The sequence below is a fragment of the Electrona antarctica genome (assembly GCF_951216825.1).
Source record: "Electrona antarctica genome assembly, contig: scaffold_630, whole genome shotgun sequence".
In the NCBI taxonomy this organism is placed as follows: Eukaryota; Metazoa; Chordata; class Actinopteri; order Myctophiformes; family Myctophidae; genus Electrona; species Electrona antarctica.
This window is the reverse complement of record NW_027638317.1, coordinates 28,089-53,349: the sequence shown is the minus strand read 5'-3', so window position 1 is coordinate 53,349 and position 25,261 is coordinate 28,089. Positions and strand designations below refer to the sequence as shown.

The 25,261-nt window shown below is 45.2% G+C and overlaps 1 protein-coding gene across 1 annotated transcript; it reads left to right on the top strand.

The window, feature by feature from the left end:
- Positions 1 to 246: 246 nt before the first annotated feature.
- LOC306918174 (chymotrypsinogen A-like) lies at positions 247 to 25,111 on the top strand. The gene is made up of 7 exons (XM_079531054.1): positions 247 to 326; positions 2,409 to 2,606; positions 7,293 to 7,485; positions 10,661 to 10,797; positions 11,837 to 11,974; positions 18,220 to 18,359; positions 22,479 to 25,111. The coding sequence occupies exons 2-7, from the start codon at positions 2,465 to 2,467 to the stop codon at positions 22,692 to 22,694; spliced, it is 966 nt and encodes a 321-aa protein (XP_079387180.1). The 5' UTR covers positions 247 to 326; positions 2,409 to 2,464; the 3' UTR covers positions 22,695 to 25,111.
- Positions 25,112 to 25,261: the final 150 nt, after the last annotated feature.

The window sequence follows — 25,261 nt, the reverse complement described above, 5'->3', positions numbered from 1 at the left end:
CATTGGTGTAAAATGCTGTATACACAGCAAAGTGCTATTTGAGTGCATCAATGTTTATTCCTCCACAGACCCTCCAGAAATTCCCTCAGTATCAGTGAGTCCACTAGGAGGCGTTGTTGAGGGCAGCACAGTGACTCTGACCTGCAGCAGTGAAGCCAACCCACCAGTATCCAGATACACCTGGTACAAAGACCGTAGATATATCTCCACTGGTCCTCAGCTGGTGAAGAACAATGTTTCTCCTACAGACTCTGGACAGTACTTCTGTCTGGCGAAAAACACACATGGACCCCAGAAGTCATCACTACACTCTCTAGATGTTCGGCGTAAGTGAACTAAAATGTTTGTATTTAAAAATACTACAATAGTATACATCCCCAACCTGACACTCTACAATAGTATACACCCCCCAACCTGACAATCTACAATAGTATACACCCCCATCCTGACAATCTACAATAGTATACACCCCCAACCTGACACTCTACAATAGTATACACCCCCCAACCTGACAATCTACAATAGTATACACCCAACCTGACACTCTACAATAATATACACCCCCCAACCTGACACTCTACAATAGTATACACCCCCAACCTGACAATATACAATAGTATACACCCACCAACCTGACACTCTACAATAGTATACACCCCCCCAACCTGACACTCTACAATAGTATACACCCCCAACCTGACAATCTACAATAGTATACACCCCCCCAACCTGACACTCTACAATAGTATACACCCCCAACCTGACAATCTACAATAGTATACAACCCCCAACCTGACAATCTACAATAGTATACATTGAATTAAAGAGGTCTTAAGCGTCATTACATTGTCACTCTATAAATGTGCAGCCAGATATCTACACACTAAAGGGCCTTTCAAACGTGAAGCGATAAAACGCTTGAGACCTGCGTTTTTGCTCGGAGAAGTCGCACTGCGACAACGCAAGCGCATTTACGTGAGCCCGTGAATTTGTTGTGCACGTGCTCGTTTCGTGCACACGCCCCCCCGTGACTCACCAGACCTGGATTCTGCTTAGCTTTTTTTCGCGCTTGCGTTGTCGCGCCACTCTTGAACAGACCTTCAGCAGAGCTGCCGTTGACCCAGGCAACAACGTGCCCCTCTTGAACAGACCTGTAGCAGAGCTGCCGTTGACCAAGGCAACAACGTGCCCCTCTTGAACAGACCTGTAGCAGAGCTGCCGTTGACCCAGGCAACAACGTGTCCCTCTTGAACAGACCTGTAGCAGAGCTGCCGTTGACCCAGGCAACAACGTGCCCCTCTTGAACAGACCTGTAGCATAGCTGCCGTTGACCCAGGCAACAACGTGTCCCTCTTGAACAGACCTGTAGCATAGCTGCCGTTGACCCAGGCAACAACGTGCCCCTCTTGAACAGACCTGTAGCATAGCTGCCGTTGACCCAGGCAACAACGTGCCCCTCTTGAACAGACCCGTAGCAGAGCTGCCGTTGACCCAGGCAACAACGTCTCCCTCTTGAACAGACCTGTAGCAGAGCTGCCGTTGACCCATGCAACAACGTCTCCCTCTTGAACAGACCTGTAGCAGAGCTGCCGTTGACCCAGGCAACAACGTGTCCCTCTTGAACAGACCTGTAGCAGAGCTGCCGTTGACCCAGGCAACAACGTCTCCCTCTTGAACAGACCTGTAGAAGAGCTGCCGTTGACCCAGGCAACGTGTCCCGTTTGAACAGACCTGTAGCAGAGCTGCTGTTGACCCAGGCAACAACGTGTCCCTCTTGAACAGACCTGTAGCAGAGCTGCCGTTGACCCAGGCAACAACGTGCCCCTCTTGAACAGACCCGTAGCAGAGCTGCCGTTGACCCAGGCAACAACGTGCCCCTCTTGAACAGACCTGTAGCAGAGCTGCCGTTGACCCAGGCAACAAGGTGTCTCTCATGAACAGACCTGTAGCAGAGCTGCCGTTGACCCAGGCAACAACGTGCCCCTCTTGAACAGACCTGTAGCAGAGCTGCCGTTGACCCAGGCAACAAGGTGTCTCTCTTGAACAGACCCGTAGCATAGCTGCCGTTGACCCAGGCAACAACGTGTCCCTCTTGAACAGACCTGTAGCAGAGCTGCCGTTGACCCAGGCAACAACGTGTCCCGTTTGAAAGGCCCTTTATTCTGTATGTTGGATGCAGCGGGGACTAAATATGCAGTACACAATACAAATACTCAGTACACAATACAAATACTCAATACACAATACAAATACTCAGTACACAATACAAATACTCAGTACACAATACAAATACTCAATACACATACTCAGTACACAATACAAATACTCAGTACACAATACAAATACTCAGTACACAATACACAATACACACATGTACAGATACAGTCATCTTGCTCATCTCTCCACAGCTCCGCGGCGTCCAAACCACTGTGTACCTCCAGAGTTCTACCGTAGGAACAGCATCATGATCAGCACGCTACAAATCATGTACACACCCAAAGCCAAGGTGTTTTACGACTGCATGGTGGGATACACCTCGACCGGAGGACACCACTACGTGACGTGTATGGGTGGACAATGGACACCTTTGACTCTGACATGTGAAGGTAAGTGTTCGTCAGTGTTCGTCCCCGAAACACCCAGGACGAAGTTCACCGTCCTTTATATTAGTAACACCCAGGACGAAGTTCACCGTCTTTTCAATTAGTAACACCCAGGACGAAGTTCACCGTCTTTTCTATTAGTAACACCCAGGACGAAGTTCACCGTCCTTTCTATTAGTAACACCCAGGACCAAGTTCACTGTCCTTTCTATTAGTAACACCCAGCGCCCAGGACCAAGTTCACCGTCCTTTCTATTAGTAACACCCAGGACCAAGTTCACTGTCCTTTCTATTAGTAACACCCAGGACCAAGTTCACCGTCCTTTCTATTAGTAACACCCAGGACGAAGTTCACCGTCTTTTCAATTAGTAACACCCAGGGCCAAGTTCACCGTCCTTTCTACTAGTAACACCCAGGACCAAGTTCACCGTCCTTTCTATTAGTAACACCCAGGACCAAGTTCACCGTCCTTTCTATTAGTAACACCCAGGACCAAGTTCACCGTCCTTTCTATTAGTAACACCCAGGACCAAGTTCACCGTCCTTTCTATTAGTAACACCCAGGACGAAGTTCACCGTCCTTTCTATTAGTAACACCCAGGACCAAGTTCACCGTCCTTTCTATTAGTAACACCCAGGACGAAGTTCACCGTCCTTTCTATTAGTAACACCCAGGACCAAGTTCACCGTCCTTTCTATTAGTAACACCCAGGACCAAGTTCACCGTCCTTTCTATTAGTAACACCCAGGACCAAGTTCACCGTCCTTTCTACTAGTAACACCCAGGACCAAGTTCACCGTCCTTTCTATTAGTAACACCCAGGACCAAGTTCACCGTCCTTTCTATTAGTAACACCCAGGACCAAGTTCACCGTCCTTTCTATTAGTAACACCCAGGACCAAGTTCACCGTCCTTTCTATTAGTAACACCCAGGGCCAAGTTCACCGTCCTTTCTATTATTAACACCCAGGACCAAGTTCACCGTCCTTTCTATTAGTAACACACAGGACCAAGTTCACCGTCCTTTCTATTAGTAACACCCAGAACCAAGTTCACCGTCCTTTCTATTAGTAACACCCAGGACCGAGTTCACCGTCCTTTCTATTAGTAACACCCAGGACCAAGTTCACCGTCCTTTCTATTAGTAACACCCAGGGCCAAGTTCACCGTCCTTTCTATTATTAACACCCAGGACGAAGTTCACCGTCCTTTATATTAGTAACACCCAGGACCAAGTTCACCGTCCTTTCTATTAGTAACACCCAGGGCCAAGTTCACCGTCCTTTCTATTAGTAACACCCAGGGCCAAGTTCACCGTCCTTTCTATTAGTAACACCCAGGGCCAAGTTTACCGTCCTTTCTATTAGTAACACCCAGGACCAAGTTCACCGTCCTTTCTATTAGTAACACCCAGGGCCAAGTTCACCATCCTTTCTATTAGTAACACCCAGGACCAAGTTCACCGTCCTTTCTATTAGTAACACCCAGGACCAAGTTCACCGTCCTTTCTATTAGTAACACCCAGGACCAAGTTCACCGTCCTTTCTATTAGTAACACCCAGGACCAAGTTCACCGTCCTTTCTATTAGTAACACCCAGGACCAAGTTCACCGTCCTTTCTATTAGTAACACCCAGGGCCAAGTTCACCGTCCTTTATATTAGTAACACCCAGGACCAAGTTCACCGTCCTTTCTATTAGTAACACCCAGGGCCAAGTTCACCGTCCTTTCTATTAGTAACACCCAGGGCCAAGTTCACCGTCCTTTCTATTAGTAACACCCAGGGCCAAGTTTACCGTCCTTTCTATTAGTAACACCCAGGACCAAGTTCACCGTCCTTTCTATTAGTAACACCCAGGGCCAAGTTCACCATCCTTTCTATTAGTAACACCCAGGACCAAGTTCACCGTCCTTTCTATTAGTAACACCCAGGACCAAGTTCACCGTCCTTTCTATTAGTAACACCCAGGACCAAGTTCACCGTCCTTTCTATTAGTAACACCCAGGACCAAGTTCACCGTCCTTTCTATTAGTAACACCCAGGACCAAGTTCACCGTCCTTTCTATTAGTAACACCCAGGGCCAAGTTCACCGTCCTTTCTATTAGTAACACCCAGGACGAAGTGTTATCCAAAAGACGAAGTTTATTGATATCAAAACCGATCGCATCGCTCCACAGCCAAGGAGCGCCTGTTGCGCAACATTCGATGTTGCACAACAGTGGGACGTCATCGAAAATGTCCCCCCCCCCCCCCCCCCCCCCCCCGTTTAGCAGACGAGAACGAAAATCTTAAAACGTTAATAACTCTTGATCTAAATCATCCCGTCCAATTCTAAGAAAAGATTATGTGTGGTCCCGTCGTGGTCCCGTCGCTAGTCGCGGTAGATTTAATCATACCTCCCGTTGTTGTTGTCGCCTCTAGAGTGTTTTGGCTACATTTAGCTGCTACATCCACATCCGGAATAACATCCGGTCCGTCGCTAAAACTGCTCCGCTGCTATAAATCGCCAGGCGCTATGATGTAATGGATTAAATAACCCCGGGCAATCGGAGTGTTAACACGTTGACGGCTGATAATTGAAACGGTCAAATAAGCTTCACTGCTGAGTATTTCACTGACCTCTGAGTATTTCACTGACCTCTGAGTATTTCACTGACCTGAGTATTTCACTAACCTCTGAGTATTTCACTGACCTGAGTATTTCACTGACCTCTGAGTATTTCACTGACCTGAGTATTTCACTGACCTCTGAGTATTTCACTGACCTCTGAAGAATCACCCGGGCGCAAATGTAGGTCCGTTTCACGAAAATATGCCTGAATATATTCCAGTGGTTTGTTTCCAGTGGTTTGTAATAGTGGCCAAAATATTCCACATTCCCGACAACAACACTGGTCTCTTTCTGTCCCAGTTGGACTCACTATGGTGATACCATTTATAGGTTTGCTTGATCCTCCTCCACCTCCTCCACCTCCGCCAAACTGGATCCTCTGTACCATGTTGTAGATTCATATCTATCTGTACCATGTTGTAGATTCATATCTATCTGTACCATGCTGTAGATTCATATCTATCTGTACCATGTTGTAGATTCATATCAATCTGTACCATGTTGTAGATTCATATCTATCTGTACCATGTTGTAGATTCATATCTATCTGTACCATGCTGTAGATTCATATCTATCTGTACCATGTTGTAGATTCATATCTATCTGTACCATGCTGTAGATTCATATCTATCTGTACCATGTTGTAGATTCATATCTATCTGTACCATGTTGTAGATTCATATCTATCTGATCTGTACCATGTTGTAGATTCATATCTATCTGTACCATGTTGTAGATTAATATCTATATGTACCATGTTGTAGATTCATATCTATCTGTACCATGTTGTAGATTCATATCTATATGTACCATGTTGTAGATTCATATCTATCTGTACCATGTTGTAGATTCATATCTATCTGTACCATGCTGTAGATTCATATCTATCTGTACCATGCTGTAGATTAATATCTATCTGTACCATGTTGTAGATTCATATCTATCTGTACCATGTTGTAGATTCATATTTATCTGTACCATGTTGTATATTCATATCTATCTGTACCATGTTGTAGATTCATAACTAGCTCACCTTTCAGAACATCATTGGCATCATTTTCATTTATAAAGCCATACTTGGTGATCTTCCTCCTTACATTTCCCCCAAATTCAATTTGGTGAACGGTCTACACCTCAGATCAAATGTCTGGCTGCGGTGTGTAGTGCCAGCCTTCAAATCTTGCTATAGTGGTCGTGGAATGACCTGCAGTCCAGACTAAAATTGCCCTTGAAAGTTCCTTTGAGGAGTTTCAAAAGCATCATCTTAGATGTACAGTCCAACACCTGCACATGTCCAGATGTACAGTCCAACACCTGCACATGTCCAGATGTACAGTCCAACACCTGCACATGTCTTAGATGTACAGTCCAACACCTGCACATGTCTTAGATGTACAGTCCAACACCTGCACATGTCCAGATGTACAGTCCAACACCTGCACATGTCCAGATGTACAGTCCAACACCTGCACATGTCTTAGATGTACAGTCCAACACCTGCACATGTCTTAGACGTACAGTCCAACACCTGCACATGTCTTAGATGTACAGTCCAACACCTGCACATGTCTTAGATGTACAGTCCAACACCTGCACATGTCTTAGATGTACAGTCCAACACCTGCACATGTCCAGATGTACAGTCCAACACCTGCACATGTCCAGATGTACAGTCCAACACCTGCACATGTCCAGATGTACAGTCCAACACCTGCACATGTCCAGATGTACAGTCCAACACCTGCACATGTCCAGATGTGTACTAGCCTTTCTTCAGGCCTATGTTTATATTCTCCCTGTTTATAATGTACATTGTGTATTTGCTCTGTGCACAATGTTCTTGCGCCCGGTCACTGTTAGTGTACCATTTTGGAGATGTGTTGTATAGGTTTCTTGAAGTATGTCATGGATGTATTATTTGACATGTACGACGTAGCATTGAAGTCTCATTTTGTTTCTGCCTCTTGGCCAGTTCCCACTTGAAAAAGAGTCTCAGTCTCAATGTGTTTCTACTGGTAAAATAAAGGTTAAATTAAATAAATGTCCTCATGCTCTGTCTCTCCATCTGACCCAGGCCAGTGTGGCAGGCATACGGACCAGAACGGCATTACATTTGCGGTCCTCGAAGGCACTCTGTCCCGTCCAGGAGAGCATCCATGGCAGGTGTCTCTGCAGCGCAGACTCAAAGAAACATTGAATCCGTTCGGACACCACTGTGGAGGCGTCCTCATCGCGTCCTGTTGGGTCCTCACGGCTGCTCACTGCATGTAAGATGCTCTAAAATTTAAATGCTATGGTCCTCATTCACAACGGCGTTTACGCTCATAAAGTGACGTTACGTGAGCGGAGCGTGAGCAGACAGGCATTTACGTGGATTCCCACATTACGTGGGAATTCATGAACTTGAACGTGAACTTGACGGTGACGTGGGTTGGTCGGAAATTCGCTGAAAGCTGCGCCACCTCTCATGGTCGTGTACGGCTTGCGTAGATTTATTAAGAAGGCTTTAGTCTTCATGCTGAATCAATTAAAAGTCCCCAAATCTCAGATAAAATATGTAGGCATGTGTCCCCAACATTGCGGTCGCACATAAAAAAATTATAGCCTATATAAAAGCCAAGTATCACTTGTATGCCTAAATGCATGCACTCTAGAGGCAGGTTAGCCTAGAGTGCCTTACAGAAACTGCCCCTGCAAGCCCGACACCTTTTTTATTTATTTATTAGGATATTTCTAGCATGCGCGATTGCGCTGCTCACTTGACAGCTTTCTACTCGCAGTGCAACGCGCTGTGAGCTTGTAGATCGGCTCTCGCAGTCTAGCGGACTCGCGCTGCATGTTAAAAAACAAACTCACAATTATAATAAGAACATACACTTATCTGCATTCTGCACTGTACGAATCCAACGTTGTTTAGTGTAGTAATGTCTGCAGTATAGGCCTATTTAAATTGTTTCGTTATGGAGCTCCTTTGAGTCAGTCTGACTGTCGGTGCGTGTGTGTGTGTGTGTGTGGGGGGGGGGGGGGGGGGGGGGATTAGCCCTAAAAAATAGAAGACCACATTAGCCTATTTGAATGAATGGCATCAGCGTGTTTGAAAGTCGGCCAGTCATATCATAGTTTTAAGCCAGCTCACCTCCACTCGCGCTTGTTCACAAACATGACGGACAGACAGACAAGAAAGGCTGTTGATGATGATTATTATTACCACTGTAACTCGCTGATCAGCATGTTGACAGAGACTCAGCCAATTAAAGTTTCACGTAGGCCTAAATGCATTTGCTGCAAGCACCTATCTGCCTCCATTTGCGTCGTGGTATTAATTTATAATATGTATATTGATCACATGCGGACGCCACACAGAATAGCCAACTCTTACCTGCAGCTGCGGAAACATACAACGTAGTTGGATCGGATGAAATATAGCCTTAAGTCCAAATCCCACAAGAAAAAAAAGAAAGAAAATATGTCCTGTGTCCATGCATGTCCATATATTTGCTTTCCAAATCCGACAGTGCAGGGCAGGGAATCAATCACCGCAGTAGACTAATCAATAGGGCCTTTTATCATTGCCGAGTTTTAATATAGCATTTGGTCGTGTGGTGAACAGTACAAATTAACTTCTTTCTCATTATGTGAAAGTAACTGTAACATCAGTTAACTTATTAACGTTCTGACATTTAACAAGGAGTGAAGCAATGCGTGCCAAGTTGGCAAGTTTCGTTTATAATTATATACAAAACTCGCGCTGTTTGCTTGAAGATCTGTCCGTGCAGAGACCCGCCTGTCAAAATTAACTGCTCTACAAGCTCATCGCGGCTGTTGTATATAATTTAAAGCCCGGTGCAGGCTATGATGACGTATTTCGATATTTCCTGTTGCCTTATATGGTGTGGGATGGGCGTTCTAACCAGGCGACACCAGGCGAATCGCTTGGGAAAAATGCGGAAAGGCTACACTCTGCGATCCGCACAAATGAAGTGATTACACCAGCTTCCCTGAATAAGACGGGAGCAAATCGCAGCGTGATCGGACAGAGAAATACGATGATATTTAGTATCTGTATACGCTTCCGTTACACTCTGGCGTAAACGCCGTTGTGAATGAGGACCTATGTGTGTTCATTCCATTCAGTTCATTCCATAGTTTAGATTTGTTTATCCCACAATTTTGTAACCCATTTTTCACCCCTGTGTCAATTATCTAATGTGATCCTGGGCTCTACACATCCTCCGCCAACCTGGGGAGAGCAACAGACTTGAACTCATGCTTCCTTCATGCCTGAGTGTCCAAGTTGCTCCTTTACACCTGACAGGGGGGAGTTTCCCTGGTTGGACGTAGCGCGTGGAAGGAACACGTTATTCCAACCAGTTCCTTTCCCCTCCATCAGGCGCCCCGGCTGGCCAGGGGGAGGCAGTTTAGAGACCAGGATTACTGCATGTTTTTTGTGAGGGTACCTACCCTAGGGGACACGGGGAGAACATGCAAACTCCACACAGAAAGGCCCTTTCGCCAAACAGCTCCATGGACATGCAGGTGGTCCTAATGACTGACTGTCTGTTGTTCCTCCAGTAACAGCTCCATGGACATGCAGGTGGTCTTAATGACTGTCTGTTGTTCCTCCAGTAACAGCTCCATGGACATGCAGGTGGTCTTAATGACTGACTGTCTGTTGTTCCTCCAGTAACAGCTCCATGGACATGCAGGTGGTCTTAATGACTGTCTGTCTGTTGTTCCTCTCCAGTAACAGCTCCATGGACATGCAGGTGGTCTTAATGACTGACTGTCTGTTGTTCCTCTCCAGTAACAGCTCCATGGACAAGCAGGTGGTCTTAATGACTGACTGTCTGTTGTTCCTCCAGTAACAGCTCCATGGACATGCAGGTGGTCTTAATGAGTGACTGTCTGTTGTTCCTCCAGTGACAGCTCCATGGACATGCAGGTGGTCTTAATGACTGACTGTCTGTTGTTCCTCCAGTAACAGCTCCATGGACATGCAGGTGGTCTTAATGACTGTCTGTCTGTTGTTCCTCCAGTAACAGCTCCATGGACATGCAGGTGGTCTTAATGACTGACTGTCTGTTGTTCCTCCAGTAACAGCTCCATGGACATGCAGGTGGTCTTAATGACTGTCTGTCTGTTGTTCCTCCAGTAACAGCTCCATGGACATGCAGGTGGTCTTAATGACTGACTGTCTGTTGTTCCTCCAGTGACAGCTCCATGGACATGCAGGTGGTCTTAATGACTGTCTGTCTGTTGTTCCTCCAGTAACAGCTCCATGGACATGCAGGTGGTCTTAATGACTGTCTGTCTGTTGTTCCTCCAGTAACAGCTCCATGGACATGCAGGTGGTCTTAATGACTGACTGTCTGTTGTTCCTCCAGTGACAGCTCCATGGACATGCAGGTGGTCTTAATGACTGTCTGTCTGTTGTTCCTCCAGTGACAGCTCCATGGACATGCAGGTGGTGGTGGGGGGAGTGGACAATGGGAGACATGAAGAGTCAGACCAGGACATCGCCGTGGAGAGAGACTTCATTCATGTGGATTTCAATAATAAGACTGGAAGTAATGACATTGGTGAGTCATGCATTTACTGTATGTCTCTGATTGGTCCATCCATTTACTGTATGTCTCTGATTGGTCCATCCATTTACTGTAGGTCTCTGATTGGTCCATCCATTTACTGTAGGTCTCTGATTGGTCCATCCATTTACTGTAGGTCTCTGATTGGTCCATCCATTTACTGTATGTCTCTGATTGGTCCATCCATTTACTGTAGGTCTCTGATTGGTCCATCCATTTACTGTAGGTCTCTGATTGGTCCATCCATTTACTGTATGTCTCTGATTGGTCTATCCATTTACTGTAGGTCTCTGATTGGTCTATCCATTTACTGTAGGTCTCTGATTGGTCCATCCATTTACTGTATGTCTCTGATTGGTCCATCCATTTACTGTATGTCTCTGATTGGTCCATCCATTTACTGTAGGTCAGTCACACAGCATGCTTAAAGTCTAAATGATGACATCATGTCAGTCATAACTTAAAGACATCACATTGATGCACCTGGGACGTATCATCAGTGATGTATCCCAAGGTCATCACCTGGGACGTATCCTCAGTGATGTATCCCACGGTCATCACCTGGGACGTATCCTCAGTGATGTATCCCAAGGTCATCACCTGGGACGTATCATCAGTGATGTATCCTGAGGTCATCACCTGGGACGTATCATCAGTGATGTATCCCAAGGTCATCACCTGGGACGTATCCTCAGTGATGTATCCCAAGGTCATCACCTGGGACATATCCTCAGTGATGTATCCTGAGGTCATCACCTGGGACGTATCCTCAGTGATGTATCCTGAGGTCATCACCTGTGACGTATCCTCAGTGATGTATCCCAAGGTCACCTGGGACGTATCCTCAGTGATGTATCCCAAGGTCATCACCTGGGACGTATCCTCAGTGATGTATCCCAAGGTCATCACCTGGGACGTATCCTCAGTGATGTATCCCAAGGTCATCACCTGGGACGTATCCTCAGTGATGTGGAGGGACCTCCTACGCCTCAATAATGCTAATGTTATGTAACTATTGTGTTTACTGTGTCAGCATTACTCAAGCTGAGTTTCACCAACGGAGCATTCTGTGCCAATGGAACCAGCTATGTTAAAACTGCCTGTCTGCCAAACAAGATCTACCCCGATGGAAAGCAGTGTGTGATCTCTGGATGGGGCAAAACTAAAGATGGTACGTATCCAACCACTGACTACCACTAATCACACCTTAAACTATAGATGGTACGTATCCAACCACTGACTACCACTAATCACACCTTAAACTATAGATGGTACGTATCCAACCACTGACTACCACTAATCACACCTTAAACTATAGATGGTACGTATCCAACCACTGACTACCACTAATCACACCTTAAACTATAGATGGTACGTATCCAACCACTGACTACCACTAATCACACCTTAAACTATAGATGGTACGTATCCAACCACTGACTACCACTAATCACACCTTAAACTATAGATGGTACGTATCCAACCATTGACTACCACTAATCACACCTTAAACTATAGATGGTACGTATCCAACCACTGACTACCACTAATCACACCTTAAACTATAGATGGTACGTATCCAACCACTGACTACCACTAATCACACCTTAAACTATAGATGGTACGTATCCAACCACTGACTACCACTAATCACACCTTAAACTAAAGATGGTACGTATCCAACCACTGACTACCACTAATCACACCTTAAACTATAGATGGTACGTATCCAACCACTGACTACCACTAATCACACCTTAAACTATAGATGGTACGTATCCAACCACTGACTACCACTAATCACACCTTAAACTATAGATGGTACGTATCCAACCACTGACTACCACTAATCACACCTTAAACTATAGATGGTACGTATCCAACCACTGACTACCACTAATCACACCTTAAACTATAGATGGTACATATCCAACCACTGACTACCACTAATCACACCTTAAACTATAGATGGTACGTATCCAACCACTGACTACCACTAATCACACCTTAAACTATAGATGGTACGTATCCAACCACTGACTACCACTAATCACACCTTAAACTATAGATGGTACGTATCCAACCACTGACTACCACTAATCACACCTTAAACTATAGATGGTACGTATCCAACCACTGACTACCACTAATCACACCTTAAACTATAGATGGTACGTATCCAACCACTGACTACCACTAATCACACCTTAAACTATAGATGGTACGTATCCAACCACTGACTACCACTAATCACACCTTAAACTATAGATGGTACTGTACGTATCCAACCACTGACTACCACTAATCACACCTTAAACTATAGATGGTACGTATCCAACCACTGACTACCACTAATCACACCTTAAACTATAGATGGTACGTATCCAACCACTGACTACCACTAATCACACCTTAAACTATAGATGGTACGTATCCAACCACTGACTACCACTAATCACACCTTAAACTATAGATGGTACGTATCCAACCACTGACTACCACTAATCACACCTTAAACTATAGATGGTACGTATCCAACCACTGACTACCACTAATCACACCTTAAACTATAGATGGTACGTATCCAACCACTGACTACCACTAATCACACCTTAAACTAAAAATGGTACGTATCCAACCACTGACTACCACTAATCACACCTTAAACTATAGATGGTACGTATCCAACCACTGACTACCACTAATCACACCTTAAACTATAGATGGTACGTATCCAACCACTGACTACCACTAATCACACCTTAAACTATAGATGGTACGTATCCAACCACTGACTACCACTAATCACACCTTAAACTATAGATGGTACGTATCCAACCACTGACTACCACTAATCACACCTTAAACTATAGATGGTACGTATCCAACCACTGACTACCACTAATCACACCTTAAACTATAGATGGTACGTATCCAACCACTGACTACCACTAATCACACCTTAAACTATAGATGGTACGTATCCAACCACTGACTACCACTAATCACACCTTAAACTATAGATGGTACGTATCCAACCACTGACTACCACTAATCACACCTTAAACTATAGATGGTACGTATCCAACCACTGACTACCACTAATCACACCTTAAACTATAGATGGTACGTATCCAACCACTGACTACCACTAATCACACCTTAAACTATAGATGGTACGTATCCAACCACTGACTACCACTAATCACACCTTAAACTATAGATGGTACGTATCCAACCACTGACTACCACTAATCACACCTTAAACTAAAGATGGTACGTATCCAACCACTGACTACCACTAATCACACCTTAAACTATAGATGGTACGTATCCAACCACTGACTACCACTAATCACACCTTAAACTAAAGATGGTACGTATCCAACCACTGACTACCACTAATCACACCTTAAACTATAGATGGTACGTATCCAACCACTGACTACCACTAATCACACCTTAAACTAAAGATGGTACGTATCCAACCACTGACTACCACTAATCACACCTTAAACTATAGATGGTACGTATCCAACCACTGACTACCACTAATCACACCTTAAACTATAGATGGTACTGTACGTATCCAACCACTGACTACCACTAATCACACCTTAAACTATAGATGGTACGTATCCAACCACTGACTACCACTAATCACACCTTAAACTATAGATGGTACGTATCCAACCACTGACTACCACTAATCACACCTTAAACTATAGATGGTACGTATCCAACCACTGACTACCACTAATCACACCTTAAACTATAGATGGTACGTATCCAACCACTGACTACCACTAATCACACCTTAAACTAAAAATGGTACGTATCCAACCACTGACTACCACTAATCACACCTTAAACTATAGATGGTACGTATCCAACCACTGACTACCACTAATCACACCTTAAACTATAGATGGTACTGTACGTATCCAACCACTGACTACCACTAATCACACCTTAAACTATAGATGGTACGTATCCAACCACTGACTACCACTAATCACACCTTAAACTATAGATGGTACGTATCCAACCACTGACTACCACTAATCACACCTTAAACTATAGATGGTACGTATCCAACCACTGACTACCACTAATCACACCTTAAACTAAAGATGGTACGTATCCAACCACTGACTACCACTAATCACACCTTAAACTATAGATGGTACGTATCCAACCACTGACTACCACTAATCACACCTTAAACTATAGATGGTACGTATCCAACCACTGACTACCACTAATCACACCTAGAAATGCACTCTGTCGAGGTGCCAACTTTATTACCTCTAAATAAAGGGACTGATATGAGGTTAGGGGACTTACGTGGCCGGTTAAGACTGATATGAGGTTAGGGGACTTACGTGGCCGGTTAAGACTGATATGAGGTTAGGGGACTTACGTGGCCGGGTAAGTTGTCACCGGACAGTCCCCTTTATTTTTATATATATATATATATATATATATATATATATATATATATATATATATACTGTAGCGGTCCCCGCCGAGAGAAGGTCAATACTTGTACTGATGGTAGTGAATTTATTTAAGAAAATAAAGAACACAAAACTAAATACTGTAACTAGCATATTCAAAACGGTACAATTCCCTTTTAAATGGTTTTGACCATCAGTCAGAAATTATAATTACTGTAATCACATTACAATGAATTGATGACTTTAACATCACCATGCACTTATTATAATGAACTCGTTTTTTCCTTTTTAACAGCTGTTTTTAACTCCAAAAGTAATGAAATACCTCCTTTTAACCCTTTTAAGTGTAATATAATAATGACATGAAATAAAGACCCTTTTTATCCAAAATGTATGAAATACAATCATATCAAATACCTTCCTTTGCCAAGTACAATTCTAACTTTTCATTTTCAACACTTTACAGAAATAGTAGCAAACTCTGTAAGGCATTATCATTAGCACTGTGTGCCTTTGCTGCAGAAATATGTTTCTTTCATTTACCGTCCTTCCATATTGGCTACCATAACTGAACAGGATGTAAACAATTCAACAATGCATTTTTAGCAATAGTCCTTTTAGCTCCAAAAACATGTTGTATTGCATGTAGCAAACACAGTCCATGTGTACCAACCTTATGCCTCTTCATGTAGCAAACACAGTCCATGTGTACCAACCTTATGCCTCTTCATGTAGCAAACACAGTCCATGTGTACCAACCTTATGCCTCTTCATGTAGCAAACACAGTCCATGTGTACCAACCTTATACCTCTTCATGTAGCAAACACTGTTCATGTGTACCAACCTTATACCTCTTCATGTAGCAAACACAGTCCATGTGTAACAACCTTATGCCTCTTCATGTAGCAAACACAGTCCATGTGTAACAACCTTATACCTCTTCATGTAGCAAACACAGTCCATGTGTACCAACCTTATACCTCTTCATGTAGCAAACACTGTTCATGTGTACCAACCTTATGCCTCTTCATGTAGCAAACACAGTCCATGTGTACCAACCTTATGCCTCTTCATGTAGCAAACACAGTCCATGTGTACCAACCTTATGCCTCTTCATGTAGCAAACACAGTCCATGTGTACCAACCTTATACCTCTTCATGTAGCAAACACTGTTCATGTGTACCAACCTTATGCCTCTTCATGTAGCAAACACAGTCCATGTGTACCAACCTTATACCTCTTCATGTAGCAAACACAGTCCATGTGTACCAACCTTATGCCTCTTCATGTAGCAAACACAGTCCATGTGTAACAACCTTATGCCTCTTCATGTAGCAAACACAGTCCATGTGTACCAACCTTATGCCTCTTCGGGGGGTGCTAAAACAATCATTGAATGTCTCAAGATACAAACGGTAAGATGCGCGGTTTGCTTTGTAGCAGCAGCAAAACACACGCCTTCTCTCGAGCTTCTCTCTCTGTTTATGTAATATCCTTCCTCTTTCCGGTCAAGGACTGTCTAAAGAGGACGAGACAGCGAAGACCGTACGGGCGACGCCATGTTGCTCCATTGTGCTCCATGGAAGGAAAGAAACATGCGCAGTTGAGACCAGGAAGTTGTCCATGGAAGGAAAGAAACATGCGCAGTTGAGACCAGGAAGTTGTACAACTTCCTGGTCTCAACTGCGCATGTTTCTTTCCTTCCATGGAGCAACATGGCGTCGCCCGTACGGTCTTCGCTGTCTCGTCCTCTTTAGACAGTCCTTGTTTCCGGTGTGCAGGTGGCTATGTCACACAAAACTCCCTTCAAAATAAAAGCATTTGGCTCAAATCACAAAATAACAGGAAATCGAATACTTTTTTCACAGAATCGAAAGATTTATGCAGGTTGTGATTCTCCAGGATCCTAGATGGCTTCTGACCACCTGTCTGTGTTCTGACCACCTGTCTGTGTTCAAACCACCTGTCTGTGTGTTCTGACCACCTGTCTGTGTTCTGACCACCTGTCTGTGTTCTGACCACCTGTCTGTGTTCTGACCACCTGTCTGTGTTCTGACCACCTGTCTGTGTTCTGACCACCTGTCTGTGTTGTTCTGACCACCTGTCTGTGTTGTTCTGACCACCTGTCTGTGTTGTTCTGACCACCTGTCTGTGTTCTGACCACCTGTCTGTGTTGTTCTGACCACCTGTCTGTGTGTTCTGACCACCTGTCTGTGTTCTGACCACCTGTCTGTGTTCTGACCACCTGTCTGTGTTCTGACCACCTGTCTGTGTTGTTCTGACCACCTGTCTGTGTTCTGACCACCTGTCTGTGTTGTTCTGACCACCTGTCTGTGTTCTGACCACCTGTCTGTGTTGTTCTGACCACCTGTCTGTGTTCTGACCACCTGTCTGTGTTGTGACCACCTGTCTGTGTTGTTCTGACCACCTGTATGTGTTCTGACCACCTGTCTGTGTTCTGACCACCTGTCTGTGTTCTGACCACCTGTCTGTGTTGTTCTGACCACCTGTCTGTGTTGTTCTGACCACCTGTCTGTGTTCTGACCACCTGTCTGTGTTCTGACCACCTGTCTGTGTTGTTCTGACCACCTGTCTGTGTTCTGACCACCTGTCTGTGTTGTTCTGACCACCTGTCTGTGTTGTTCTGACCACCTGTCTGTGTTGTTCTGACCACCTGTCTGTGTTGTTCTGATCACCTGTCTGTGTTGTTCTGACCACCTGTCTGTGTTCTGACCACCTGTCTGTGTTGTTCTGACCACCTGTCTGTGTTCTGACCACCTGTCTGTGTTGTTCTGACTACCTGTCTGTGTTGTTCTGACCACCTGTCTGTGTTCTTACCACCTGTCTGTGTTCTGACCACCTGTCTGTGTTCTGACCACCTGTCTGTGTTGTTCTGACCGGTCTGACAGGTCTGTGTTGTTCTGACCACCTGTCTGTGTGTTGTTGTCCCTCAGCTAACAGTCCACACAAAATGTCCCATGGAGAAGTTACCCTGATGTCTAAGCAGCGTTGTACGGATGTCTATGGAGCCCTGCGAGTCGACAACACCATGATCTGTGCAGAAGATACCATGGGAAAAGTCAACTTCTGTAATGTAAGTGTTTGCGTGCGTGCGTGCGTGTGTGTGTGCGTGCGTGCGTGCGTGCGTTACTGTTGTAGTCGAGTCCACTGAAAGCCAGACCGATACCAGATTTATTTTCTTCCATTTTTCACATCTGACAGCACTGTGAGAGCAGGCAGGCTCCACGGGGAAACACGGGGGCGCTATGATTCCTGGGGACACAGGGGGCGCTATGATTCCTGGGGACACAGGGGGCGCTATGATTCCTGGGGACACAGGGGGCGCTATGATTCCTGGGGACACAGGGGGCGCTATGATTCCTGGGGACACAGGGGGCGCTATGATTCCTGGGGACACAGGGGGCGCTATGATTCCTGGGGACACAGGGGGCGCTATGATTCCTGGGGACACAGGGGGCGCTATGATTCCTGGGGACACAGGGGGCGCTATGATTCCTGGGGACACAGGGGGCGCTATGAATCCTGGGTACACAGGGGGCGCTATGAATCCTGGGGACACAGGGGGCGCTATGATTCCTGGGTACACAGGGGGCGCTATGAATCCTGGGGACACAGGGGGCGCTATGATTCCTGGGGACACAGGGGGCGCTATGATTCCTGGGGACACAGGGGGCGCTATGATTCCTGGGGACACAGGGGGCGCTATGATTCCTGGGGACACAGGGGGCGCTATGATTCCTGGGGACATAGGGGGCGCTATGATTCCTGGGGACACAGGGGGCGCTATGATTCCTGGGGACACAGGGGGCGCTATGATTCCTGGGGACACAGGACAAATATTGGTCTTCATAACTACCCCAGAGAGAGTTGCCCCCAGTGGACCTCATGGTCTTCATAACTACCCCAGAGAGAGTTACCCCCAGTGGACCTCATGGTCTTCATAACTACCCCAGAGAGAGTTCCCCCCAGTGGACCTCATGGTCTTCATAACTACCCCAGTGGACCTCATGGTCTTCATAACTACCCCAGAGAGAGTTACCCCCAGTGGACCTCATGGTCTTCATAACTACCCCAGAGAGAGTTCCCCCCAGTGGACCTCATGGTCTTCATAACTACCCCAGAGTTACCCCCAGTGGACCTCATGGTCTTCATAACTACCCCAGAGAGAGTTACCCCCAGTGGACCTCATGGTCTTCATAACTACCCCATAGTTACCCCCAGTGGACCTCATGGTCTTCATAACTACCCCAGAGAGAGTTACCCCCAGTTGACCTCATGGTCTTCATAACTACCCCAGAGTTACCCCCAGTGGACCTCATGGTCTTCATAACTACCCCAGAGAGAGTTACCCCCAGTGGACCTCATGGTCTTATAACTACCCCAGAGAGATTTACCCCCAGTGGACCTCATGGTCTTCATAACTACCCCAGAGTTACCCCCAGTGGACCTCATGGTCTTCATAACTACCCCAAAGTTACCCCCAGTGGACCTCATGGTCTTCATAACTACCCCAGAGAGAGTTCCCCCCAGTGGACCTCATGGTCTTCATAACTACCCCAGAGAGTTACCCCCAGTGGACCTCATGGTCTTCATAACTACCCCAGAGAGAGTTACCCCCAGTGGACCTCATGGTCTTCATAACTACCCCAGAGAGAGTTACCCCCAGTTGACCTCATGGTCTTCATAACTACCCCAGAGTTACCCCCAGTGGACCTCATGGTCTTCATAACTACCCCAGAGTTACCCCCAGTGGACCTCATGGTCTTCATAACTACCCCAGAGTTACCCCCAGTGGACCACATGGTCTTCATAACTACCCCAGAGAGAGTTACCCCCAGTGGACCTCATGGTCTTCATAACTACCCCAGAGTTACCCCCAGTGGACCTCATGGTCTTCATAACTACCCCAGAGAGAGTTACCTCCAGTGGACCTCTTGGTCTTCATAACTACCCCAGAGAGAGTTACCCCCAGTGGACCTCATGGTCTGCATAACTACCCCAGAGAGAGTTACCCCCAGTGGACCTCATGGTCTTCATAACTACCCCAGAGAGAGTTACCCCCAGTGGACCTCATGGTCTTCATAACTACCCCAGAGAGAGTTACCCCCAGTGGACCTCATTATCTTCATAACTACCCCAGAGAGAGTTACCCCCAGTGGACCTCATGGTCTTCATAACTACCCCTGAGAGAGTTACCCCCAGTGGGACCTCATGGTCTTCATAACTACCCCAGAGAGAGTTACCCCCAGTGGACCTCATGGTCTTCATAACTACCTCAGAGAGAGTTACCCCCAGTGGGACCTCATGGTCTTCATAACTACCCCAGAGAGAGTTACCCCCAGTGGACCTCAATTCTTCATAACTACCCCAGAGAGAGTTACCCCCAGTGGACCTCATGGTCTTCATAACTACCCCAGAGAGAGTTACCCCCAGTGGACCACATGGTCTTCATAACTACCCCAGAGAGTTACCCCCAGTGGACCTCATGGTCTTCATAACTACCCCAGAGAGAGTTACCCCCAGTGGGACCTCATGGTCTTCATAACTACCCCAGAGTTACCCCCAGTGGACCTCATGGTCTTATAACTACCCCAGAGAGAGTTACCCCCAGTGGACCTCATGGTCTTCATAACTACCCCAGAGAGAGTTACCCCCAGTGGGACCTCATGGTCTTCATAACTACCCCAGAGTTCCCCCCAATGGACCACATGGTCTTCATAACTACCCCAGAGTTCCCCCCAGTGGGACCTCATGGTCTTCATAACTACCCCAGAGAGAGTTACCCCCAGTGGACCTCATGGTCTTCATAACTACCCCAGAGAGAGTTACCCCCAGTGGACCACATGGTCTTCATAACTACTCCAGAGTTACCCCCAGTGGACCTCATGGTCTTCATAACTACCCCAGAGAGAGTTACCCCCAGTGGGACCTCATGGTCTTCATAACTACCCCAGAGAGAGTTACCCCCAGTGGACCTCATGGTCTTCATAACTACCCCAGCGTTACCCCCAGTGGGACCTCATGGTCTTCATAACTACCCCACAGAGAGTTACCCCCAGTGGACCACATGGTCTTCATAACTACCCCAGAGAGAGTTCCCCCCAGTGGGACCTCATGGTCTTCATAACTACCCCAGAGAGAGTTACCCCCAGTGGACCTCATGGTCTTCATAACTACCCCAGAGAGAGTTACCCCCAGTGGACCTCATGGTCTTCATAACTACCCCAGAGAGAGTTACCCCCAGTGGACCTCATGGTCTTCATAACTACCCCAGAGAGAGTTCCCCCCAGTAGACCTCAGTCATTCCTCTCTCTCTCCCATGGTAAAGTGCATGTAGGTCGCTCACTCTTTTGTTAGTCACCACTGCCAGGAGTATTGATGGAGCTCCAGAACAGATTCTCCCCCAAAAATCAGAGAACAAGCTTATCGAGTACCTCCGGTATCAATAAGCTTTGGGCTTATTGAGTACCTCCGGTATCAATAAGCTTTGGGCTTATTGAGTACCTCCGGTATCAATAAGCTTTGGGATTATTGAGTACCTCCGGTATCAATAAAGTGTGGGATTATTGAGTACCTCCGGTATCAATAAGCTTTGGGCTTATAGAGTACCTCCGGTATCAATACGCTTTGGGCTTATCGAGTACCTCCGGTATCAATACGCTTTGGGCTTATCGAGTACCTCCGGTATCAATAAGCTTTGGGCTTATCGAGTACCTCCGGTATCAATACGCTTTGGGCTTATCGAGTACCTCCGGTATCAATACGCTTTGGGCTTATCGAGTACCCAGTATCAATAAGCTTTGGGCTTATCGAGTACCCGGTATCTATAAGCTTTGGGCTTTTTGAGTACCCGGTATCAATAAGCTTTGGGCTTATCGAGTACCCGGTATCTATAAGCTTTGGGCTTATCGAGTACCTCCGGTACCAATAAGCTTTGGGCTTATCGAGTACCCGCTATCAATAGGCTTTGGGCTTATTGAGTACCCGGTATCAATAAGCTTTGGGCTTATCGAGTACCTCCGCTATCAATAAGCTTTGGGCTTATCGAGTACCCGGTATCAATAAGCTTTGGGCTTATCGAGTACCCGGTATCAATAAGCTTTGGCTGTTACAGGGTGGTCCATATGGTTCTGTGTGTCTTCAGGTGGTTCTGTGTTACAGGGTGGTCCATATGGTTCTGTGTGTGTTACAGGGAGATTCCGGCGGGCCGCTGATCTGCAAGGACAATGATGTTCACTACATTGCAGGCTTGGTGAGCTGGGTGAACGGGTCGTGCAGCGGTCAGGTGCCTGGTGTCTACGCCAACGTCCACGATCATGTTAATTGGATCAGTGGCTGTGTGTACCACGATGGATTACAGTGTCGGACACAGAGTGTGTCCGATTATGACTATCAGAATATAGGGTAACCATTCCAACCGTCCGGCATCTCGCGGCACAGTCCCGAAAAGTCTGTCCCGCGTCCCACAAAACGGCACAATGTCCTGCGAGTCAAAGATTACGGAAAGAGTGTGTGACATCACCTCATGTCCAAAGTCATCTAAAAACATCACCTCATGTCCAAAGTCATCTAAAAACATCACCTCATGTCCAAAGTCATCTAAAAACATCACCTCATGTCCAAAGTCATCTAAAACATCACCTGTCCAAAGTCATCTAAAAACATCACCTGTCCAAAGTCATCTAAAAACATCACCTCATGTCCAAAGTCATCTAAAAACATCACCTGTCCAAAGTCATCTAAAAACATCACCTGTCCAAAGTCATCTAAAAACATCACCTGTCCAAAGTCATCTAAAAACATCACCTCATGTCCAAAGTCATCTAAAACATCACCTGTCCAAAGTCATCTAAAAACATCACCTCATGTCCAAAGTCATCTAAAACATCACCTGTCCAAAGTCATCTAAAAACATCACCTGTCCAAAGTCATCTAAAAACATCACCTCATGTCCAAAGACATCTAAAAACATCACCTGTCCAAAGTCATCTAAAAACATCACCTGTCCAAAGTCATCTAAAAACATCACCTGTCCAAAGTCATCTAAAAACATCACCTGTCCAAAGTCATCTAAAAACATCACCTGTCCAAAGTCATCTAAAAACATCACCTGTCCAAAGTCATCTAAAAACATCACCTGTCCAAAGTCATCTAAAAACATCACCTGTCCAAAGTCATCTAAAAACAACGCCCCGCCTGCCTCTGATTGGCCTACCGACACTGCCTGTCTTGACTATCCTCTGAGATGCAAGGGTCCTCTGTGGTGGGAAATAATACAAGTACAAGAGAATGGCAACACGCAACAGTAACTTGTAACTTTATTATTTGTAGAAGAGGCAAACTAATATTGTTTGTGCCGTTTGCTTTGATTGAATAATTGATTGAATGTACTATGATTTGATTTAGCTGAGCAGAGGCAGGCGGGGCGTTACCATGTCTATGCTCAGACGTAGAATAGATATAGGCCATGACAACATGTGAGAGACAGAGAGACACCATCCTGTCATAAAGAGTAAAACATGTTCATTGTATATCTGTCATTTATCTTTGCATTCCCACAACAATATACAGAAAAAACTACTTTTGGGACATAGTTTGAATGGTGATTAATCACAATTAATACATGTTTAAGCTGTGATTGATTCAACATTGTTTGACAGCTCTAATAATAATAATAATAATAGCAGCCAGTCAGTCAATGACTTCCAGGCAACTTATGTATTGGTACGATTGACCCCCCCCCCCCCCCCCCCCCATGCTAAACATCACATGACCACATGATAAAACACTGGTCGTTTTGCTAATCGAGGCTGCAGTGTTGATTTTGATTTAGTTTTAGCCTATAGTCTTTTGAGTAAATTTGTATTACATTTTTTTAATTTTATATGTTGTTGTTGATTTTAGTCGAGTATATCTACAGTTGTTTTTGTCGACTCAAATGTATTTTGGCGGGACCTGATGGCGTCGTAAAGGCTGATTTTACACCTGGTTGGATGCTGAAAATAGCAGCTTGTAGATCTGCTATTTTCAGAGCCAAACCAAACATAAAATCAATTTTTAAAGTCATACTTTAAAGACTAGTGGACTTCTCCGCTAGTCCCTCCTTAACATTTTAGTCTTATTTTTATTTGTGGAAAAAAAATGTCATTGAAAAATTAGTCTTAGTTTCAGTCATCATAGCTTAGTTTTCCTCTGTGAAAAATGTTAGTCAACCAACATTGTTCTTCATAGTTTTAGTCGACCAAATTAACACGGCAAGGCTGTACTGTTTGATTGTTTGTCCACTTCAGCCTTGAGTTTGCATTAAATCAGTTAAATAGTACAACACGTAATTAGCATTAAAACGCCCAACACTGCGTGAAATCCCTTGTATGTGGGAGGGCAAAGCTCAGGTTTATTTCTGTAACTTTCGGGAGTATTACATTACATTAGATAATTAGAGTATTACATTACATTAGATAATTGACACTGGGTGAAAAATGGGTTGCAAAATCGTGGGATTAAAAAAAAAAAAAAAGAATATAGTACAATTATTAATTGGCATAAAACAGTTAAATGGTACAATGTGTAATTAGCATTAAAACAGTTAAATAGTAAAATGTTGCATTACAACAGTTAATAATGCTCCCATAATGCATCAGTGTCCATAATGCATTGTGTAAAGGACAGTGTCCATAATGCATTGTGTAAAGGACAGTGTCCATAATGCATTGTGTAAAGGACAGTGTCCATAATGCATTGTGTAAAGGACAGTGTCCATAATGCATTGTGTAAAGGACAGTGTTCATAATGCATTGTGTAAAGGACAGTGTCCATAATGCATTGTGTAAAGGACAGTGTCCATAATGCATTGTGTAAAGGACAGTGTCCATAATGCATTGTGTAAAGGACAGTGTCCATAATGCATTGTGTAAAGGACAGTGTCCATAATGCATTGTGTAAAGGACAGTGTCCATAATGCATTGTGTAAAGGAC

Coding starts and splice junctions, on each gene's coding strand:
- LOC306918174 (XM_079531054.1), top strand. CDS start 2,465: ATGATCAGCACGCTACAAATCATGTACACACCCAAAGCCAAGGTGTTT. Junction 10,798..11,836: donor GACTGGAAGTAATGACATTG/GTGAGTCATGCA, acceptor TTACTGTGTCAG/CATTACTCAAGCTGAGTTTC. Junction 18,360..22,478: donor GAAAAGTCAACTTCTGTAAT/GTAAGTGTTTGC, acceptor TGTGTGTTACAG/GGAGATTCCGGCGGGCCGCT.